At 42.8% G+C, this 23,471-nt stretch overlaps 1 protein-coding gene and 1 pseudogene across 1 annotated transcript in view; both read right to left on the bottom strand.

Annotated features, from left to right (window-relative positions):
* The window catches only part of TMSB10 (thymosin beta 10), a 93,599-nt gene extending 75,510 nt beyond the window's left edge, over positions 1 to 18,089 (bottom strand). The window contains 14 exon segments of the mRNA XM_071208675.1: positions 15,838 to 16,039; positions 16,041 to 16,194; positions 16,197 to 16,463; positions 16,466 to 16,498; positions 16,501 to 16,617; positions 16,620 to 16,745; positions 16,748 to 17,152; positions 17,155 to 17,275; positions 17,277 to 17,341; positions 17,344 to 17,569; positions 17,572 to 17,798; positions 17,801 to 17,870; positions 17,872 to 17,962; positions 18,064 to 18,089. Of these exon segments, the coding sequence (XP_071064776.1) occupies positions 15,838 to 16,039; positions 16,041 to 16,194; positions 16,197 to 16,463; positions 16,466 to 16,498; positions 16,501 to 16,617; positions 16,620 to 16,745; positions 16,748 to 17,152; positions 17,155 to 17,275; positions 17,277 to 17,341; positions 17,344 to 17,569; positions 17,572 to 17,798; positions 17,801 to 17,870; positions 17,872 to 17,962; positions 18,064 to 18,089 (2,130 nt within the window).
* A 731-nt stretch (positions 18,090 to 18,820) lies between these two features.
* LOC101424858 (TATA box-binding protein-associated factor RNA polymerase I subunit D pseudogene) lies at positions 18,821 to 23,446 on the bottom strand (annotated as a pseudogene).
* Between the last annotated feature and the right edge of the window lie 25 nt (positions 23,447 to 23,471).

Below are 23,471 nucleotides of genomic sequence, written 5' to 3'. Positions count from 1 at the left end.
AGGCCGCCCTTCCATCTGAGGGGGATGAAAGTGCTGGAAGTGGGGGCTTTGCCTTTGACAAAGGCGTCTACCAGACTGCACCCCGATCACCACCCCTTCAACCTGAGGGCTACCACAGCAACGCTCCCCAAGGGACTTGGGTCTCCCCACAGACGAAGAAGTTTCTGGAAAGAGAAAACACAGCTGCAAACATGGAGAGAGCGTGTATTAGTCACCCAAAGGGGTGCTGATGCAAAATACCAGAAGCCTGCTGGCTTTTATAAAGGGTATTTATTTGGGGTAGGAGCTTACAGTTACCAGGCCATAAAGCAGAAGTTACTTCTCTCACCTCTCTGTACCCTGGGGTGGCAAAACTCTTCCCAAACATTGGGTGGGACCATCCACCCTCTTCAACTGCTGGGGTAAATTCACCCTCTCTGTACACATGAGCGGGGTTCCTCTCTTGGTCCAAGGCAATGTCTTAGTTCCAGATCTCAGCATCTGTGGTTTTCCTCTTAAAGGTGTTCCTCCTTCAATCTCTCCTTTCCATGTCCCTTTTAGTCCAAGCCAACAGTGGTCTCATTCATACGGCTCTCTCAGAAAGCTTGTTGGTTTGGCATGCAGGAAACAGGGGTCCCAGCCATCAGAGAATAAGAGTTTCCACAAGTCTTTCCCAGATAACTGCATCTTCAATCCTGATTTACAAGTTCCAAGTTTAGTTAGTCCTCCAATGGGGCACTTTCATCTGGGAGCTTGATTTCCAGAGGTTTGGAATTTCCAGAATCAGTTTCTGTTTTCTTTGTCCCTGACAGTTCAGTCCTCAGCGTATCTCTCTCTTCTAGCATTTTGCTATAAGCTGCAAGCAGAAGCCAAGCCACATTCTCTGGGTTTACTCTGTAAATTTCTTCAGCTAAATGCCCAGGCTCACCATTTTCAAATTCTGCCTTCCATACAACACCAGGAGTTAATCTTGCTAAGTTCTCTATAACTTCAAAACTTGGATCACCATTCATCCAGGGTCCAGTAATAGTTTCATCATTTACTTCTAAGGCATCATAAAGTCTCTTTAGTGTCCATATTGCTATCAACAGTCTCTTCAAAGCAATCTAAGTCTTTTTTCATCATGCATTTCACAATTCCTCAAAAAAAAAAAAAATACCCCTTATCCATGTATAAAACTATTCAGCATTTTGGTAATTGCAAAAGCACCACCCCACTTCTGGTACCAAATTCTGTATTAGTCAGCCAAAGAGGTACTGATGCAAAATACCAGAAATCTGTTGGTTTTTATAAAGGGTATTTATCTGGGGCAGGAGCTTACAGTTACCAGTCCATAAAGCATAAGTTACTTCCCTCACCAAAGTCTATTGCCACATATTAGAGCAAGATGGCTGCTGACATCTGCCAGGGTCAGGCTTCCTGGGTTCCTCTCTTCCCAGGGCTTGCTCTTCTTTCCTCATAACCAAGCTCCTCTGTGTACTTACTTCCTGGGGCTCCAGCTCAAGACTTCAGGATTAAAACTTCAACATTAAAAAAAAAAAAAAGCCAACTCTGTCCTTTTATGTGTGAGTCCTCCACCCATCAAGGTGTGGGGACTCAACACCCTACTGATGTGGCCCAATCAAAGCCCTGATCATAACTTAATCACGCCCACGTACAGAACACTTTACGAACATAATCCAATAGCTATTTCTGGAATTCATAACTATGTCAAACTGCTACAGAGTGCTTTATCAATACTTTCCACTCGATTCTTTCCACAGGCCAGGAAAAAAGGGGGATAGAAGAGGGACTGTGGGGAGGCAAAGGGAAGCATGGAAAGGGAGAAGTGGCTGGGAAGGAAGGGTGAGGTTTGAAAACGGAAGGAGACTGTCAGGTAATAAGCTTATTTTCTCCCAGTGAACACAGCTTTTCAGAAAGCAATGCAGATAGGGCAAGTCTACGTGTCACTGGAGGGCCAAAGAAGGGCCATCCCTTGGACAGATGATGATTTTTTTTTTTTAAAGACGGTAAGTTGTAAGACAAGCACTAATGTGAGTCCTGAGTTCATAATAGATTGCTGCATTTCCTAAGGAAAAATGAGTTCCCCTAAACCTTTGCACCCTTGGAAACTCTGTGCTCATGCTTTTTTTTTTTTATCATCACTTTACTTATTCCCAATAATTCTTCTTTTCCTGCTGTGTTTTACCCTCCTTAAAATCATGGGCAAGTGAAGAGACCTGATACAAGCCATTGGTGTTTGGCCTAGAGTTGAAAATTTTCTGCCTGTGGATGACTTTTGAGCCTGTCCGGTGAGGGGGATAGACTCTCTGAATTTAAAGCCAGTGATTCAGCCAGTGCTGCAAGATTGGTCAGGTGTCTGCCCTGGCGGGAGGCTGGCGCTGCTCAGGGCAGGAGGAACAGGGAACCTTCCAGGGGCCACCGCCTCAGTGGAAAGGGTGTGGATCCTGGAGACGGCCTCCCCGTTGGAATCCTGGCTCTACATTTCTAGCTTTCTGACCTTGGCCAAGAATATGAAGTCTTTCTGAGTCTTTTCCCTCATCTGTCAAATGGGCGTGCTGAAGCAGACATCATAGTATTCATCGTGAGGAGTAAGGAGCACCTCTGTGAAATGCCCAGCGCCTGGCAGGCGTTTGATAGGGTTTGCCATGTCCTCTGCCCCAAGAGCCTGCGGGCTCTGGGTCCTGATGCCTGCACACACATTTTTTTTAGGAGGTGCCAAGGATCGAGCCCTGGGGCCATTGAACACGGGAAGCAGGTGCCCAACCACCGAGCTACATCCGCTCCCCAATGAGAGTTAGTTTTTGTTTTGTTTCTAGGAGGTACCAGGGATCAAACCTGGGACCTCAAATGTGGGAAGGAGGCACTCAACCAGTGAGCCACATTGGCTCCCCTGCAGACCCTCTTCGGCAGCCCACGGCCCTCTTGCAGAGTCCCATTTCTTTACTCCTAGGCATTCTTTTAAAACCAGGGGTTGATTGCTCTTTCTGAGCCCTCCTCTTTGCTGACCAATTTGCTCCTCCTCCTAGGGCCATCTTGGCCCCGCCCTAAACATCCCCTTCCTGGGGATGAGTTCGGGAACCCAGCCAATCAGAACACAGCATTCCTTTGCCTCCCCTTGTTGGCCCACGTGGGAGTGGATGGGCCCAACCTTGCCCAATTAGATGGGAGAGAAGGCCCCGCCAAAGACGGTGTGCTTTTGCTCTGCCTGGGCTTGAGTTTTCTAGCCACGAGGCAAGCGCAAGAGTGAAGCAGTTACCCAGACCCGGTGAAGCAGGAGGGCATAGGGACCCGAGGAGGACGGGCAGAAAACCCAGTGAGTCACACCAACACCCCCTGGAAAGAAATCCTGAGGCACAGCCTTCAGCCTGCTGACTCAGCTCCTTAATTCACACAAGTTAGAAGTCAGCCGGATGCAGCTGCTGTATCAGAATGTAACTTGCAACATTTTTACATGGGTAGAAAGAAAGAAAAACACACTACTGAGATGTTCCAATCAAAGCCCTTTGTTGTGGTTTCCCTCTTCCTTCTAGGTTAATGATACTTTATTATTACTTTTAAAAAGAGAATGTCTTCCTTTACAGCAGCATCATACAGGGGTCCCATACATCAAGCCTCCACCAACACATTGTGTGCCAAATGCACGCTGTGGACGTGGTAGCAATCAGATTCTTATAATCTGTAACCAATGTTCCACCACAGTGTTGTGTGTTGATAGAGGGGTGTTGTTTGGGAATTCTGCACATGTGCATGATTGTTTTGTAAGCTTACAACTTCTATCATAAAAATATATGCAAAAATAATAATAGGGTGGGTTAGGGGAAAATACACCAAATGTAAGATAAAGACTATAATTAGTAGTAAGACTTTGACAATATTCTTTCATAATTTGTAACAAATATCTCATGACAATGCAAGGTGTTGGTGGAGGGTCGATGTATGGGACCCTTGTGATATTTCTCTACATTTTCTTCTAGCAGTTTTATGGTCCTTTTTATTTATTAGGTCTTTGGTTTATTTTGAGTTGATTCTTTATAGGGAATGAGATGGGGTCCTTTTTTATTATTTTGGTCATGGATATTCAGTACTCCCAACACCATTTTTTGAAGATACTTTTTTGTCCCATTAACATGGGCTTGGTAGGTTTGTCAAAAACCAGCTGGCCATAGAGGTGAGGGCTTATTTCTGGACTTTCAATTCTATTTCACTGATTGATGTGTCTATCTTTATGCCAACAGCATGCTGTTTTGACCACTGGAGCTTTATAATATATTTCAATGTCAGGCAGTGAAATTCCTTCTCTGTTGCTTTTCTTTTTTAGAACATTTTTGGCTATTTGGGCACACTTTCCCTTGCAATAAATTTGGTAATTACCTTTTTCATTTTTAAAATAGGCTGTTGGAATTCTGATTATTGCATTGAATCTATAAATCAGTTTGGGTGGGATTTCCATCTTCACGATTTTTATTCTTCCAGTCTATGAGCATGGAATGTCTTTCCATTTGTTTATGTCTTCATTGATTTCTTTTGGCATTGTTCATAATTTTCTGAATATAGGTCGTGTCCTTCCTTGTTTAAATTAATTCCTAGGTATTTGAGTCTTTTTGTTGCTACTGTAAATGGAATTCTTTCCCTAATTTCCTTCTCAGATTGTTCAGTACTAGTGTACAGAAACATTATTGATTTTTGCATGTTAATGTTGTATCCTGCCACTTTGCTGAACTCATTTATTAGTTCTAGTAGGTTTGTCATAGACATTTCAGAATTTTCTAAATATAAGGTCATGCCATCTGTGAATAGTGAGAATTTTACTTCCTCTTTTCCATTTGGATGCCTTTTATGTCCCTGTCTAATGCTTTAGCCAGAACTTCCAGCATAATGTTGAATAACTATGGTGAGAGTGGGCATCCTTGCCTTGTTCTGATCTTTGAGGGAAAATTTTCAATCTTTCCCCATTGAGTATGATGTTGGCTGTGAGTTTTTCATATATCCCATTTATCATATTGAGGAATTTTCCTTCTATTCATATATTTTGAAGTGTTTTTATCAAGAGAGGATGCTGGATTTTGTCAAAAGCCTATTCTGCATTGATTGATTCAAATTGTTATGTGGTATATTACATTAGTTGATTTTCTTGTGTTGAATTATCCTTGCACACCAAAAATAAATTCCACCTGGTCATGGTGTGTACTTCTTTTGATACACTGTTGGATTCTATTTGCAAGATTTTGTTGAGAATTTTTACATCTATGTTCAGTAGAGGGATTTGTCTGTAATTTTCTTTTCTTGTAATATCATTATCTGGCTTTGGTATTAGGGTGATGCTGGCTTCATAAAATGTGTTGGGTAATTTCCCCTTCTCTTCAATTTTTTGGAAGAGTTTAAACAGGATTGGTGTTAATTCTTCTTAAAATGCTTGATAAAATTTACCTGTGAAGGGACTTCCGGCAAGATGGTGGCTGAGTGAGCTTGCCTTGCCGTCTCTCCTGGGAAGAGGCAGCTGGGCACCGCTGGAGGTTCTCCGGGACCAGGCTTTTTCAGGATTTTTTCAGGGCAGGAAGTGTCTGGACATCGATTTGGTGGGAAGGTAACGGAAAGGACTGGTCTATAAGATATAATTTGGGACTTTTCAGGAGGGGGAGGCAAGATGGCGGCTGAGTGAACTTCCCGGTTACTAGCTCCTGGGGGGAATCGGCTGGGAGGCGTCGGAGACTCTTTGGGACTGGCTGTTTCGGGATTTTTCCTGGTCCGGAGGTGTCTGGACATCGATTTGGAGGGAAGGTAACAGAGAGGATCCATCTGTGAAATATACACGGAGATCCCAGCTACGTGTGGAGGACTCCCTCCTTGGGTAGGCGGAGCCGAGGCAGCTAGCACGGCGCGGAGCCCCGGTGGGCGGCGGCCAGGGTAGCCTAGCTGGGCCGAGGTGGGCAGCGGGCGGGGGATACGAGCCACGCCGCGGCGGGCGGCGGGTGGGAGAGCCGAGCCGCGCTGTGCCCCGGCGGGCGGCGGGCAAGGGAGCCGAGCCCAGCCGAGCCCAGCCGAGCCTTGCCGCGCCGCGGCGGGTGGTGGGCGGGAGAGCCGAGCCGCGCTGTGCCGCGGCGGGCGGTGGGTGAAGGAGCCGAGCCCAGCCGAGCCTAGCCGCGCTGCGGCGGGCGGCGGGTGGGAAAGCCGAGCCCGGCCGAGCCCAGCCGAGCCGCAGCGGGAGGGGAAACCGAGCCCAGCCGAGCCGCGGCGGGCGGCTCAGCCCAGCTGAGCCCAGCCGAGCCTGGCGGCGGGGTGTCTGTTCTTTGGTTTTTTATTTTATTTTTATTTTTTATTTTTTGTTGTTGTTGTTGTTCTTCTTGTTCTTTTTTTTTTTTTTCAATCCTCTCTTTCTTGTCCCCAATATTCTTCTTATACTATTTTACCTTAACAATACAATAGGTCCTACAGGAAATACCTCACATTTGCTGGGTTTCCTCACCCTCCACTGCCTCATTTCTCTGTGAATAGATTTATCCTGTCTACACTATCCCCTTTCCCCTACAACTTGATATCCTCCACCATCTGCTATCTCTCCTATATTCCATCTCCCTCTCTTTGATCCACAAAGTGTCTAACTCTTAATTTCTAATACCTTTGTTTAGTTTTCCATCTGGTATTCGTCCCTGAAACTATTACCTTTCTTTTCTCTTTCCCTCTCTCACAAAAACAATAGCCTCTTAGTACGTACCACATTCCTCCCATATTCAGTCGTCTACCTCATTATAGGTACTTTCCTACTACTATAACTCTACACAATTTACATGATCTAACCTCCATCCTCCCAGAACTCATATTGTTGCTTTGTAAACATATATCACCAATACTACTTCACACTTTTTCCTTCCTTACACAATTGACGTTCCCCAGCACTAATACTTTCCTTTAAAGTGAGCTTAACTAGCAATAAGAAATTGGAATAAGAAGAACAAAGTGACAAAGAGAAGATATAACACTTACGCAAAAACAACAGCTAATTAATCTCCAAGACTAGACAAAGAAGCTAAGGAACTGATTAAACCCGTCAAGAAAAAATGTTGACAAGACAGCAACAAAAATCTACAAACCAAACCAGTAATCAGGAAAACATGGCTGAATCCAATCAACAAACTGAAAATCAGGAAGTGGGGCAGGACTTCGCACAAGCAATGAAAGATATCAGAACATTTATCACCGACAAATTTGATGAAGTAATGAAAGAGGTTAACAGCGTGAAGACAACACTTGGAGGGGAAATTGCAGACATGCGCAAAAAAATAACAGATATGATGGAAATGAACACCACAATTCAAGAAATCAAAAATACACTTGCAGCAAATATCAGCAGACTAGAAGAGGCAGAGCAGAGAATTAGTGATGTGGAAGACAGTGCATTGGAAATCAAACAGATAGTAGAAGTGGTCAATAAAAAGGTAGAAAAAATCCAGATAGGACTTAGGGACCTGAATGATAATGCAAAACGCTCAAACATACGTATTATAGGCATTCCAGAAGGAGAAGAGAAGGGAAAGGGGTCAGAAGGAGTGTTGCAGGAAATAATGAATGAAAACTTCCCAAATCTACTGAAAGAGACAGATGTACATATCCAAGAAGCACAGCGCACTCCACTGGTCATAAACCCCAACAGGCCCACCCCAAGACATATACTTGTCAAATTATCCAATGCTCAAGACAAAGAAAAAATTCTAAAAGCAGCAAGAGAAAAGAAAACCATCACATACAAGGGAAACTCCATAAGATTAAGTGCTGATTTCTCATCTGAAACGATGGAGGCAAGAAGGCAGTGGTATGATATAGTCAAGGTACTAAAGGAAAAAAATTTCCAACCAAGAATACTCTATCCAGCTAAACTAGCATTCAAAAATGATGGAGAGTTCAAAATATTCACAGATAAACAGAAACTGAAAGAGTATATCAACAAGAAACCTCCCCTTCAAGAAATTCTTAAGGGAATTCTGCAGGAAGAAAGGAAAAAACAGGACAGTCAGAGATGGAGGAGAGTGTAAAAGCAACAAGAAAGACAAAAATAGAAGGGGAAAATAAAATAATACAAACAAAATATAACAAACACAAATCCAACCAAAATATGGCTACCATAAATAACTCTCTAAACGTAATAACACTGAATGTCAACGGATTAAACTCACCTATCAAAAGATTCAGACTGGGACACTGGATAAGGAAATACGACCCATCTATATGCTGCCTACAAGAGACACATCTTAGACCCAGAGACTCATGGAGGTTGAAAGTGAATGGCTGGAAAACAATCATACAAGCAAACAACAACCAAAAAAAGGCAGGAGTAGCTATATTAATATCAGACAAAATAGACTTTAAATGCGAAACAATTGTGAGAGACAAAGAAGGATACTATATTTTAGTGAAAGGGACAATTTGTCAAGAAGATTGAACAATCATAAATATTTATGCTCCTAACAAGGGCGCCTCTAAATATGTGAGGCAAACGCTGGAAAAACTAAGTGAAAGAATAGATGCATCTACAATTATAGTGGGGGATTTTAATACACCACTATCAACTCTGGACAGAACATCTCAAAAGAGAATCACTAAAGAAACAAAACATTTGAACAGTATATTAGAAGAGCTGGATCTAATAGACATATATAGATCATTACACCCAAACACAGCAGGATATACATTTTTCTCAAGCGCACATGGAACATTCTCCAAGATTGACCATATGCTAGGCCACAAAGAAAGGCTTAATGAATTCAGAAAGATCGAAATCATACAAAACAATATCTCTGACCACAGTGGAGTCAAGCTGGAAATTTGCAAGGGACAGAGACCCAGACTTCACATGACAATTTGGAAATTAAACAGCACACTCTTAGAAAAACAGTGGGTCAAAGAGGAAATCTCAAAAGAAATCAATGACTACCTTGAAACAAATGATAATGATAACACAACATACCAAAATTTATGGGATGCAGCAAAAGCGGTACTGAGAGGGAAATTTATAGCCATAAATTCATATATCAAAAAAGAAGAAAGAGCAGAAATTGAAGAATTAACTGCACATTTGAAGGAATTAGAAAAACAACAACAAAGTAACCCAACAGGAAGAAGAAGGAAGGAAATAACAAAGATAAGAGCAGAACTAAATGAAATAGAAAATAAGAAAGCACTTGAAAAAATAAACAAGACCAAGAGCTGGTTTTTTGAGAAGATCAACAAAATTGACAAACCTTTAGTGAGACTAACAAAGAAAAAAAGAGAAAAGATGCAAATACACAAAATAAGAAATGAGAAAGGTGATATCACCACTGACCCCACAGAAATAAAGACTATCATAAGAGGATACTTTGAAAAACTATATTCCAACAAAAATGACAATCTAGAGGAAATGGACAAATTCCTAGAAATACATAAGCAGCCCATACTGACGAAAGAAGAAATTGATGATCTTAACAAACCAATCACAAGCAAAGAGATAGAATCAGTCATTAAAAATCTCCCAACTAAGAAGAGCCCAGGGCCAGACGGCTTCACAGGTGAATTCTACAAAACATTCCGGAAAGAACTAACACCAATCCTGTTGAAACTATTCCAAAAAATCGAAACAGAAGGAACACTGCCTAATTCCTTCTATGATGCCAACATTACCCTAGTACCAAAGCCAAACAAAGACACCACAAGAAAGGAAAATTACAGACCAATTTCTCTAATGAACCTAGACGCAAAAATACTTAACAAAATACTTGCTAATCGTATTCAACAACACATTAAACGAATTATACACCATGACCAAGTGGGATTTATTCCAGGTATGCAAGGATGGTTCAACATAAGAAAATCAATCAATGTAATACACCATATAAACAGATTGAGAGAAAAAAACCACATGATTATATCTATAGATGCAGAAAAGGCATTTGACAAAATACAGCACCCCTTCCTGATAAAAACACTCCAAAAGATCAGAATACAAGGAAACTTTTTGAACATGATAAAGAGTATATATGAAAAACCTAAAGCCAACATTGTTTACAATGGCGAAATCCTGAAATCCTTCCCTCTAAAATCAGGAACAAGACAAGGATGCCCATTGTCTCTGCTCCTATTTAACATTGTCTTGGAAGTACTTGCTCGAGCACTGAGGCAAGAACCAGATATAAAAGGCATTCAAATTGGAAGGGAAGAAGTCAAAATTTCATTATTTGCAGATGACATGATCCTATATATAGAAAACCCTGAGAGATCTACAACAAAGGTCCTAGAACTCATAAATGAGTTTAGCAAAGTCGCAGGTTATAAGATCAATGCGCAAAAATCAGTAGCATTTCTATACACCAATAATGAGCAAGATCAGGAGGAAATCAAGAAACAAATACCATTCACAATAGTAAATTAAAAAATCAAATACTTAGGAATAAATTTAACTAAAGAGGTAAAAAACTTATACATCGAGAACTATACAAGATTGTTCAAGGAAATCAAAGAAGACCTAAATAAATGGAAGAATATTCCCTGTTCATGGATAGGAAGACTGAATATTATTAAGATGTCTATCCTACCAAAACTGATCTACACATTCAATGCAATCCCAATAAAAATCAACACAGCCTTCTTTAAGGAACTAGAAAAACTAACTATGAAATTTATTTGGAATAAAAAGAGGCCCCGAATAGCCAAAGACATATTGAAAAAGAAAAACGAAATAGGAGGAATCACACTTCCTGACTTCAAAACATACTACAAAGCTACAGTAGTGAAAACAGCATGGTACTGGCATAAGGAGAGACACACAGACCAATGGAATCGAATTGAAAGTTCAGATATAGAACCTCATGTATATAGCCATATAATATTCGATAAAGCCACCAAACCCTCTCAACTGGGAGAGAATGGCCTATTCAACAAATGGTGCCTGGAGAACTGGATAGCCATATGTAGAAGAATGAAAGAGGATTACCATCTCACACCTTATACAAAGATCAACTCAAGATGGATCAAAGACCTAAATATAAGAGCCAAGACCATAAAGACCTTAGAAAGCAGTGTAGGGAAACATCTACAGGACCTTGTAATAGGAAATGGCTTCATGAATATCACACCAAAAGCACGAGCAGCAAAAGAACAAATAGATAAATGGGACTACCTCAAAATTAAAGCCTTCTGCACCTCAAAGGAGTTTGTCAAGAAAGTAAAAAGGGAACCCACACAATGGGAGAAAATATTTGGCAACCATATATCTGATAAGAGACTTATAACTTGCATATATAAAGAACTCATAGATCTCGAAAACAAAAAGATAAACAACCCATTTAAAAAATGGGAAAAAGATTTAAACAGACACTTCTCCAAAGAAGAAATACAAATGGCTAAAAAGCACATGAAAAAATGCTCCAAATCCCTAGCTATCAGGGAAATGCAAATCAAAACTACAATGAGATACCATCTTACTCCCATAAGATTGGCAGCCATGAAAAAAACAGTAGAATACAAATGCTGGAGAGGATGTGAAGAAAGGGGAAGACTCATCCATTGCTGGTGGGAATGCAGAAGGATCCAACCATTCTGGAGGACAGTTTGGCAGTTTCTCAAAAAATTATCCATAGATTTGCCATATGACCCAGCAATACCACTGCTGGGTATATACCCATCAGATCTGAAAACAAGGACACAAACCGATATATGTACACCAATGTTCATAGCAGCATTGTTCATCATCGCCAAAAGTTGGAATCAATCCAAAAGTCCATCAACAGATGAGTGGATCAATAAAATGTGGTATATACACAATGGAATACTACTCAGCTGTAAGAACCAATACACTACAATCGCACGTGATAACATGGATGAACCTTGAGAATCTTATGTTGAGTGAAGCAACCCAGGCATTGAAGGACAAATACTATATGACCTCAATGATATGAAATAAGTTAACTGCCTCAGAGAGCTAGAGTCTGGAAAAGTGGCTTACTGGAAATCGGGGGGTGGAGGAAGGCTGTGAGTTAATGTCTGTAGGGGTGGAATCTGTGATGAGCTGGGGGTAAGTATGAGCACAAAGAAGGGACAAAATGGGGGCAAGGGGTTACCTTCGGGTGGGGTTTTCTGGGTTTGAGGGGGGCTGGGGATGGGAAGAGGGGTAATATGGTCCAAGAAATAGGTGGGAGGGATGGGCAACATACAAACATGGGAGAGTGCCAGAAGTTCATTGAGAACTAAATGTTGAGTAAAACATATCAAAGTATAAGTAGGAGGGTTACCTGGTTAGGACGCTCAGGGGGTATGGTCTGATGCGGGACGGACTCCGGAGGGAATAGCTGAAGGCTCATTTTGCCAAGGTGGGTTCTACCATTGGGTGGGGTGGACCCATATCCTGGGGAAGACTAATGCCGTCGAATAGAGAGAACTGTATCTCTCGTGAGAAAGGACGGCTCCCAGGGCATTAGATTGGCAGGCGTTGTGGGTCCTAAGGGGAGGGGAAAATGGACGTGCAATGGATGGAACAAAGGTAAATAAGGGGGCAAAAGAGGAGTTATGTGAGAGTACACGAGGATGAATATAAAACAGCTAATATTACACCAAAAACATATAGGGGACGACAGACTAATAATGAAAACCATAAGACAAAACATAGGATAACTAAAAAATTGAGAAAACTGTACAACCTAAAGTATGGACCACATAGTAAGCACAAATGTTACCTTGTTTGAAAACTATAGTTTCGGAATCTGTACATCAGTTTCAGGAAATATGATATGAATAAGTTAAAAGATTATTGCTGTGGACGGCAAAAGGTTTTATGGTGGATCTGGGGAAATACTGTATATTGTATATATGAATTTTGGTGATCTAAGACTCTTCTGAAGCTGACATTAGGGTGGGATTCACTTTACGGTAAGTTTTGGATCACAAAATGGTTCAACAATGGCAGCGGAGGAATACTGATATGGGATATTATTGACAGGATATATATGGTTGACAGGGAGTTATACAGGGCATATGCCCAGGGTATATGGTAATGTCTATATATACTCATAGTGGAAACAATTAAAAACAACAGCTGGGGGGGTACTGGGCTCCTGGCCGGGGGGTCACTGTTGTGGGCCCTGGGAGAGCAGCGGCAATCCTCCAGGTGCAACGGCAAGAACCAGGAAGGAAGGAGGGCCCAACAGTGGGCTCTTGATACTAATGGCTATACTTTTGAGCCTTTGCACCTGCAATAAGAACAAGGCCTAGAGTAGCATTGTGCCTGGGGGTTTCCTCCTGACAGCCTTCATGTTACTCAAATGTGGCCACTCTCACAGCCAAACTCAGCGTGTAGATGTGATGCATTCCCCCCAGCGTGGGACACGACACCCGGGGATGAGCCTCCCTGGCACCGAGGGATCACTACCACATACCAGCTGAAGAAGCAACTAGAAAATGACCTTGAATTAAAGATTCAATGTGGAACAGCAGAATATACCTGTCTACATATAATAACATGACTTCGGGAAGCAGTTTGACCTAATGTAAGGGGGAAATGGAAAGGAGAAATGAGATTATAAGGCTGTGAGTCTCTAAAAAAGAGTCTGGAGGTTGTCAGAAGGAATAGCCCTATGTACAACTGAACAGAGTCTAAGAGACAGATAAGGTAGATACAACCCCAGGTATTGGTTCTTTTGAGGGATAAAGAGACCCACGGGTTCTATGGTCATGGCAGAAGGGGTTCACTGCCATGACAGATGGCCCTTCTTTGGAGCTGGTGTCTCTGCGTGATGGAAATGGACTCAGAGGGGATCTCTTTACACAAGACTTGCATGCTACTTTATTGGAATTGTAGTTGGTGCTGGGTTTAAGATATATGTAGGGGATTTGAATCTCTGGACTGATAATATGACACCCAGGCCCAGAGCCTCAACAGACTTCAGCTCCTACACTTTGACTTATTGGACTTACTCCACTCAGCTAACATGGAGTTGAAGAAGGTCAACCACCACAACATGGAGCCTAGAGTATCTACAACTAGAAGCGGGAAGAGTGCATCCAGTACCCATGTGGAATCTAAGCCCTCACTTGACATAGATGTGCAATGGACACAACCAATCCAATGTCCACAGAGAAAATGTGGAATGGGTGTGGGAACGGTAGCCATGGGGGCTGCTGGGTGTGGGGAACGGGAGGAAGAGATGAGATGTGGAGGCATTTTCGGGACGTGGAGTTGTCCTGGATAGTGCTTCACGGACAATTACGGGACACTGTAGATCCCCCCAGGGCCCACTGGATGGAACGTGAGAGAGTCTGGGCTATGATGTGGACCATTGACTATGGGGTGCAGTGATGCTCAGAGATGAACTTACCAGGTGCAATGGATGTATCACGATGATGGGAGAGAGTGTTGCTGTGGGGGGAGTGAGGGGCGGGGGCGGTGGGGTTGAATGGGACCTCATATATTTTTTTTAATGTAATTAAAAAAAAAATAAATATTAAAAAAAAAATTTACCTGTGAAGCCATCTGGTCCTGGACTTTTCTTTGTTGGAAGATTTTTGATGAGGGATTCAATCTCTTTAAATATGATTGGTTTCTTAAGTTCCTCTATTACTTGTAGCATCAGTGTAGGTTGTTTGTGCATTTCTAGGAATTTGTCCATTTCATCTGGGTTGTCTACTTTGTTGGCATACAGTTTCTCATAATATCTTGAGATCCTTTTTATTTCCTAGGCATCAGTTGTAATTTCACTCCTTTCTGATTTTATTTATTGGCATCTCCTCTCTTTTTTCCTAGTTAGTCTAGCCAGGAATTTGTCGATTTTAACAATAATCTTCTCAAAGAACCAGCTTTGGTTTTGTTGATTTTCTCTCTCTCTTTTTTTTTTGGTTCTCAATTTCACGTACTCCTGCTCTAACATTTGCTATTTCTTTCCTTTTGCTTGCTTTGGGAATGATTTTCTGTTCTTTTTCTAGTTTCTCCAGTTTTTTGGTTAGATCTTTGATTTTAGCTCTTTCTTCTTTTTAAGTGTAGATGCAGGGCTATAAATTTCCCTCACAGCACTGCCCTCGCTGTATCTCATACATTTTGATATGTGTGTTCTTGTTTCCATTTGTCTCCATATTTCACTTACTTACTTATTTCCCTAATTTCACTTACAATTTCTTCTTGGACCCACTGACTGTTAGGAATATGTTGTTCAGCTTCCACGCATTTGTGAATTTCCCCCTTTCCCATCTGTTTGTGATTTCCAGTTTCATTCCATAAAGAGCTAAGAAAGTGCTTTGTATTATTTCAGTCTTTTTATGTTTATTGAGACCTGCCTTGTGACCTAACATGGTTTATCCTGAGAAAGATCCTTATTTTTCAGAAGAATGTAGAACCCACTGATTTGGGAGACAACATTCTAAATACGTCTTTTAGGTCTAGCTCATTTATCATATTGTTCAAGTTCTCTGTTTCCTTGTTGATCTTCTGTCTAGTTGTTCCATCTAATCATGTGAGCGCTTCTTAGGTGAACTATTCTGTCATTCTTTTCTTTTCTTTTTTTAAGATTTATTTATTTTATTCCCCCTCTCCCCGGGTTGTCTGTTCTTTGTGTCTATTTGCTGCGTCTTGTTTCTTTGTCCGCTTCTGTTGTCGTCAGCGGCACGGGAAGTGTGGGCGGCGCCATTCCTGGGCAGGCTGCACTTTCTTTCGCGCTGGGCGGCTCTCCTCACGGGCGCACTCCTTGCACGTGGGGCTCCCCTACGCGGGGGACACCCCTGCGTGACAGGGCACTCCTTGCACGCATCAGCGCTGTGCATGGGCCAGCTCCACACGGGTCAAGGAGGCCCAGGGTTTGAACCCTGGACCTCCCATGTGGTAGGTGGACGCCGTAACCACTGGGCCAAGTCTGTTTCCCTGTCATTCTTTTCTTCTCTCATCCTTTCTGTAGTGAGCTCTAAGTGGGCAATCACATTTATTTTACCTCTTTTCTGAACTTTTGCATTTTTTATTAAACTGAACTCCTAGTTCACAGAGAAGAGGGTAACTTCTGTGAAGATTTTGGGTGAATTGACTTGAGGTTCATACAATAAACTTGCCATTTGAGTTTGGGAAAGTTACTAAAGACCATAAAATCTGTCTAAGCTCAGCATCAGGGAATTCAGTTGCAAGTTTTAGATTTTCAAAGATGATTGTCTCTCGGGGTCTTTGGTTCCATGTATACAACACAGCCGGTTGACACGTTGTGACCTCCAAATCATTTGACCTACTTCATTTTTAAATGTTATAATTCCAATTGACATGAGATGATGCCGATATAATTTTATACCACTATGATACTTTTGGTAGAAATCTCCTACTTCAGGTATCAGATCCTCCAGTTCAGTGGGAAGTGAGACAAATACTTTCTCAGAGCTTCTTGACCAAGCACCAGCTTTCAGAAATTTTATATTCACTGAGTCAGCTGGTAAAGCCAATTTATTATTTTTGTGCATTTACTTGAAATCTTGGTTCAAATCTTCAGATAACCTATGTCCAGAAACCTCCTAGCAAGCTTGTTTACAAATCTGCTGGTATCCTAACCTCTCTTAACCACTCTACCATATTCCCTTCAATTTCATTATTAGCAGAGATGTCTAATACAAGACATCAGGTCAAATGAGCTTTGTGATATCTCATGTACCTTTATTTTGTACATATTTAAGCACCATGAGCACTTCTTTAAGCTTTGTTTCACTTTCTTCAGAGGTTAGTTTTTTGCTCAATGATGTTTTTCTTAGCAACATGTCATAGTAATTGGCAAGCAGCTCAGGCATTTTGATTCAGGCTGTAAACCTACCCCTTTCTGTTTCAAAGGTAATTCAAGTTTAAAAATGGTAGCTTCATTAACAACTGCTTTATATGACTTATCTTTTGCAGTAAGAAATCGTGGATCATCTTGAATAGCTTATTTGACAAATTTACTAAATCTGTTAAATAAAAGTAATTGCTCAACATATTTCTTAGGGTCAGTAGTGATGATCTCAGCAGCTGCTACCATATCTGCCGAGCCAGCACTAAGGAAATATTCTTCCAGGTCTTTCAACATTGGCTTTATCCCGTTAGGAACTTTGTCCATCAACAAAAACATTAAACGTAATTTTTCAGTTACATTTCACTTAATCATGCCTTGGCACTCTGCTAAAACAGTAACTTTAAAGGATGTCACCAGGGCATTACACAGCATTCTGTAAGTGCTTCAACAGAGGCACAGTCTCATCATGATTCTAAATAACACGGTGCTTATTTTTCTTCTTTTAATTTAGCATCTGTGTATTTCATATAATTCTGTACACAATTTTTTTTGCAAATTCGAGGTTGCCTGTGTTCTATAAAGTCTCTCTCTTGAATCTAAGTATGCCTTCTCCAATTATCCCTATAAATTTGAAGCTTATTCTCAGAATTAGAACAAAGATTTACATAGGATTCTCTTACACCAGGAATAAGCCGAGGAAGAAAAGCGCCTCCAAATCTTTCAGCAAGTACCAGCTTCATTGCACTGTCTTGGCGTCTGCTTTTTATATTTGAAGAGACTGACTCATTCCATGTATCAGGCTTGAGTTTTCGAACAATACGGTCTTCCACATTTGATTTTTTAAATTGCTGCCCTCTTTACCCTTTAAAGTAATTTCTAGTTGACAGAAAAGTTTCAGTAAAATCTTTACAGACTTCCAGAAATTCTGTAAAGAATTTTGCTACTCGACAATGTATGCTTTTAGCAAAGCTGTAGCATCTTGATGGCTCAGTACTTGTGCTTGTGCTTGCTTCATAAACTTGAGAATATCTTCTTTCAAAGCCTGATGATTTTTCGCTGGGACTTTGTCCTCCAGAGACAGACTGCATGCTCGTCTAAAAACAGATCAAAACCTTGTGTTGTAACAGATTCCTGGCGTACAAAAAAGCTTCAAAACAATAGGACTCACGAACTCCCATTTGTCTTCAAATTGGAGAGAACTTTTATTCTTTAACCACTTAGGTGTAGCCGTACTCCTTCAACTGAAAGTCTCGGGAGATGACAGATTTCGTGGGGCTCTGCCACAGGCGGTGCGGTGGGTGTGGGGTGGCGCGCCGAGAGCTGACCTTTACCAAACCCTGGGGGCGTCCCCTCCCCCTTCATGGCCCCTGGATTCTCCCCAGACTGAAGAGCTCATGCAAACACCCAGGGAGACCCGAGAGGCGATGGGAAAAGGGCGACTGCAGCCGACTTAGTCAATGCATTTTAAAATAATTATTATTTTAATTTTTAAAGACGCTTTAGATTACACAAATGTTGCAAAAAATATATAGGGGATTCCCATCTGCCCCACCCTCGCCCGTCCCCCACTCTCCCCACGTTAAAGACGTCTTTCCTTAGTGTGGTGCGTTTGTTACAGTTGATGAAGACATACTGAAGCACTGCTACTAACCGTGGTCTATAGTTTACGCTCTGCCCCGCACAATTTTAATGCATTTTAACTTAAGGAATTTGACATGTTGTGATCATTCCACTGCTCATCAAAGTTGCCTTAATTTCTTTAAAGCTTGAAACAAGATTTATCTTGAAGGTAGCCCTTTTAAAAAGAGCCCACAGGTGTTGATTGTGCAGTCTTTTAGAGGGGCATTTCATCTCCACCTGTTTAAGGACATACTGATGGATACTTCAGAAATTCCCCACCTGTTTATTGAATCAGAATTGGTAGATCTGCTTGGGTCTCAATTTCGGGCAACCTCATCATGAGTTTAGCTTATTACTCCTAAAAATTAACACACGCAAAATAACTAGAGACTTTTATGCCAATACCTGAAACACCGATTATAGTGTCATCAAGATAAAAATCTTGTTTGACATTTAATATTTCTGTCTCCATGTCAGGTCATTCTGACTTTTTGGTCAATGTTTTTGGTCTTTGAAGTTCTCTGTCCAGACAAAGCAGTTTCTTAACTATTTTCTTCTTGTTCTAAACAAACACTCATCTTCTTTGGTAATTCTGAACTTACTATGAAATAATCATCCTCCACCAATTTGATATCACATTCATCACCATGTTCAAGATGGGTTGTATCCTTACCCTCTGCTGTTGACTCTTTGATAGGAGAAATGGATCCATCATCAACCAAGTATTTACATCTATGACTATCAAGACCTTTTTCTAACTCTTCACCAAAATTCATTTTTTTCAAGGATTTCTTTTTTTTAAAGATTTATTTAATTTATTTCTCTCCCCTCCCCCCCATTGTCTGTTCTCTGTGTCTATTTGCTGTGTGTTCTTCTTTGTCCACTTCTGTTGTTGTCAGTGGCACGGGAATCTGTGTCTCTTTTTGTTGCGTCATCTTGTTGTATCAGCTCTCCGTGTGTGCGGCACCATTCCTGGGCAGGCTGCACTTTCTTTCGCGCTGGGCGGCTTTCCTCACGGGCAATCACGGGCGCACTCCTTGCGCGTGGGGCTCCCCTACGTGGGGGACACCCCTGCGTGGCACGGCACTCCTTGCGCACATCAGCACTGCACATGGGCCAGCTCCACACGGGTCAAGGAGGCCCGGGGTTTGAACCGCGGACCTCCCATGTGGTAGACGGATGCCCTAACCACTGGGCCAAGTCCGCTTCCCTTTTCAAGGATTTCTTGAGATGGTATTCATACTTCAGTTTTTCAAAATAGTTGAAAAATCCTCTTGCAATAGCTTGCTCAAAGGTTAAAATTTTCTTCCAAGGTTATGGTTTTCTTCCATTATTTCATTCTGAAAATGGGAACCCAGGCCCTCTTCTACTATGTCTTTTTCCTTTTGGTCTTCCTGCTGATTGTCCTCTTGGCTCATATTTCTTCTTTTTACATTCCTTTTCCCTAAATCTTTCAAAAATAGCTTTTCAAAAAAAATTTTAACTTTCTTTTTTTTTTAATAAGTTACATAGATCACACAAAATGATACATTAAAAAATAAGAGGTTTCTATGTGCCCCCACTCCCCACACCTCCCACTCCTCCCACATCAACTTTTTCTTTAGTGTGGTACATTCATTGCATTTGATGAATACATTTTGGAGCACAGCTACACAGCATGGGTTATGGCAGGATACATAATGTCCAGCATCTGTCCCTGCACTATCATTCAGGACAGCTCCAAGTCCTGAAAATGCCCCATATCACACCTCTTTTCCCTCTCCCTGCCTGCACAGTCAATGGTGTTGGTCCAAAGAGCAGCCGCTTGATGGATCTGTAGCTTGAGTACTTTTGTGTGATTCAACAAATTTCCTAACAGCGTTTTCTTGCCTCAGCTTAGCTTTTCAATTGTCATAGTAGTAGCTGTCATTCTGTAGTTGAGAGGATCCATCCCTGAGTCACAGCAAGAATCTCCCTCAAGAGTGAGGAAGAAAGAGCCCTGCCTTTCTTGCCTACTGCTGTGTCTTCAGTCTCGGAAGAGCTGGCATACAAGGACTATTGATAATTGACTGGAAGAAGGAAGAAAGGCAACTTCAGGCACATTTAGCACTGTGCTAGCTTTGGGCCTACCTTATTAGTCAATCCAAGAAGGAACTTGCATGACTCCTTTCATCATCCCATTCTTTTTGTTTCTTCCCCCCCCTTTCCCCTCCCCCCTCCCTGCCGTTTTTGCTGTCTGTGTCCATTCACGGTGTGATCTTTTATATCTATTTCTCTTTTTTTGGTCTTCTTTTCTCATTTTTCTCCTCTAGGATTCACCGGGATTCGATCCTGGGGACCTCTGATGTGGAGAGAGGTTCCCTGTCATCTGTGCCTCCTCAGTTCCTGGTTTCTGCTGTGCTTCACCTTGACTCTCCCCTTCATCTCTCTTTTGTTGCGTCATCTTTTTTTTTTTTTTTTAAAGATTTATTTATTTATTTAATCCCCCCCCCCCCCCCGGTTGTCTGTTCTGTGTCTATTTGCTGCGTCTTGTTTCTTTGTCCGCTTCTGTTGTCATCAGCCGCACTGGAAGTGTGGGCGGCGCCATTCCTGGGCAGGCTGCACTTTCTTTCGCGCTGGACGGCTCTCCTTATGGGTGCACTCCTTGCGCGTGGGGCTCCCCTACGCGGGGGACACCCCTGCGTGGGGTGGCACTCCTTGCGCGCATCAGCACTGCGCATGGGCCCGCTCCACACAGGTCAAGGAGGCCCGGGGTTTGAACCGCGGACCTCCCATGTGGTAGACGGATGCCCTAACCACTGGGCCAAGTCCGTTTCCCTTGTTGCGTCATCTTGCTGCATGACTCACTTGCCTGGTCACTGGCCAGCACTCAGCTCGCCATGCAGGCACTCGGCTCACTGCATGGGCACTCGGCTCACCGTGCGGGCACTCAGTTCGCCGCACAGGCACAATTTCTCGTTTTCTTTTTTACCAGGAGGCCCCGGGGATCGAACCCAGGTCCTCCCATATGGTAGGTCGAGGCCTTATCACTTGAGCCACATCTGCTTCCCTCATCATCCCATTCTTGATGATACTTGGTCTACCACCTACTCCGTTTCCAGAATCTGAGAGTACCCCAGGGTCATGCATGGCATTTTGCTCCCTTCCCACGTTCTGCCCCCAGCCTCTGCTGTTCCCAGGTCTCGTGGTCCTTGAGGACCAGTGACTGGCAGGGACCTGACCTGGATGAGCATCATTAGTCAAGTCCCTGACCTGATGCCCCACCAGGGACGGGGTATAATTCTGAATGGGGAAGTGTCTGTCTTGGATGACTATAATCCACTGACTGCCCCAGGGAAGAGAACCAGCACAGAATTAGAGGGAAGGAAGATCGGCAGGCGATATCCCCAGCATCAAGTCTAGTCCAGGCTTGGACGATGTCTTGAAGAAGGGAATGTGAGCTCGTGATAAGGTCTATGGAGAAAGTAACAGGGTCATGGGACAGACAGTGACCAGGTGGGGCAGTGGTGGCCTTTGATAGAGGCCTTTGATAGAGAGCCGAATGAAGAGCGGTCTGGGGACAGCTCCAACAGGATGCATCAGGCTGGTCTCCTGTTTGCAAACTGTGGCTTTCTACCCCTTATTTGTTCTACCTTACATTATAATAAATAGTTTTCAGTTTTTTTTTCAAGGAAGGGAGCAAGTAGAGAGATGGCTGTCAGAGGTTATAAATCAGCATCCAGACCTGGGAGAGCACGCAAGAGAAAATGCCATTGGATCTTTTTTTTTTTTTTTTTAAATTTCTCTCCCCTTCCCCATCCCAGTTGTCTGTTGTCTGTGTCCACTTGCTGCATGTTCTTCTTTGTCTGCTTCTGTTGTTGTCAGCAGCATGGGAATTTGTGTCTCTTTGTTGTTGCATCATCTTGCTGCGTCAGCTCTCCATGTGTGTGGCGCCATTCCTGGGCAGCTGCACTTTGTTTCGCGCTGGGCGGCTCTCCTTACAGGGCGCACTCCTTGTGCGTGGGGCTCCCCTACACGGGGGACACCCCTGCGTGGCATGGCACTCCTTGCACGCATCAGCACTGCATATGGGCCAGCTCCACACGGGTCAAGGAGGCCCAGGGTTTGAACTGCGGACCTCCCATGTGGTAGACGGATGCCCTAACTGCTGGGTCAAGTCCGCTTCCCCATTGGATCTTAAGTGCTGCCAGGAGCCCTGAAGAGGGCGGCCAGTCCTAATTCCCTCCTGATGCCACAATTCCCCCTGGCACCAACCAGCTCTCTGATGCCAGGGAGAGTCACTGTACTGTTAAAATCCTCGAATCCAATATTCCCAGATGTTCCAGCAAACCCTTCTCTTGCATGTGTGCCTCAAATAAGTTTGGGAAATGCAGCACACTCTCTTCCCCCTTGGGGTGAATCACATTGTTCAGAGTATTCAAAGTCTGAGAAGTTTGGTAAAAATAAATTCTGTTTAGTTTTTATTTAACCCTCATTTCCCCTTTTTTTTCATACTAACTTCCATGAACATCCCATGGATATAGTGAATCCATTAGGTGGAGAACGCTGCACTGATGGTTAGAAAAGACTAGGAATGTATATTGATCTGTTCCTGTCAAAGCTTTTATGCAAGTGAAACCCATTGGTGTGTGAGTCTGTGCTTCTCCAGCCCCCTCCCCGCCCACCTCTGTTTCTTCACAAGCCAACTTTGGGTCTTCTCACCATCTCAGTTCATAACATGGAGGAATTCCAGGTTGCCTGTTCCCCTCTTCAGGCACTTCTCCAGGTGGGATCAGACTGGGTGTGATTTGGGCAGACTGTCCTCCTTTTCTTGGGATGCCATTCACAGATTTGTGTTCCCTTTTTCAGCAGGAGCATCCGTGTCCTTGCATAACAAACACCGAGGCTATTGCAAACTGGGAACAACAACAAAAATAGTATAAGAAGGCAAGATTGCCTTGTTATTGAATTTGAAAGGACCTGTGGTTTTCACTTCTCTCTTTCAAGTCATCTTTGCTTTGAATCAGACCGTCTTGCAGCAGGGAAGCCTATGAGCAGGCAGTCTTCTGATCCGCTGCACCACGGAGGAACTCATCAAACACTATGACTGTGGCAACCTCAGCTTTGTCATCTTCAGCCATGACAGCTCCCAGATGGGTGCCCTGG

This window comes from Dasypus novemcinctus, chromosome 17 (genome assembly GCF_030445035.2).
Source record: "Dasypus novemcinctus isolate mDasNov1 chromosome 17, mDasNov1.1.hap2, whole genome shotgun sequence".
NCBI lineage: Eukaryota > Metazoa > Chordata > Mammalia > Cingulata > Dasypodidae > Dasypus > Dasypus novemcinctus.
Note: the sequence above shows the minus strand (reverse complement) of the source record. Positions and strands in the feature narration are given on the sequence as shown.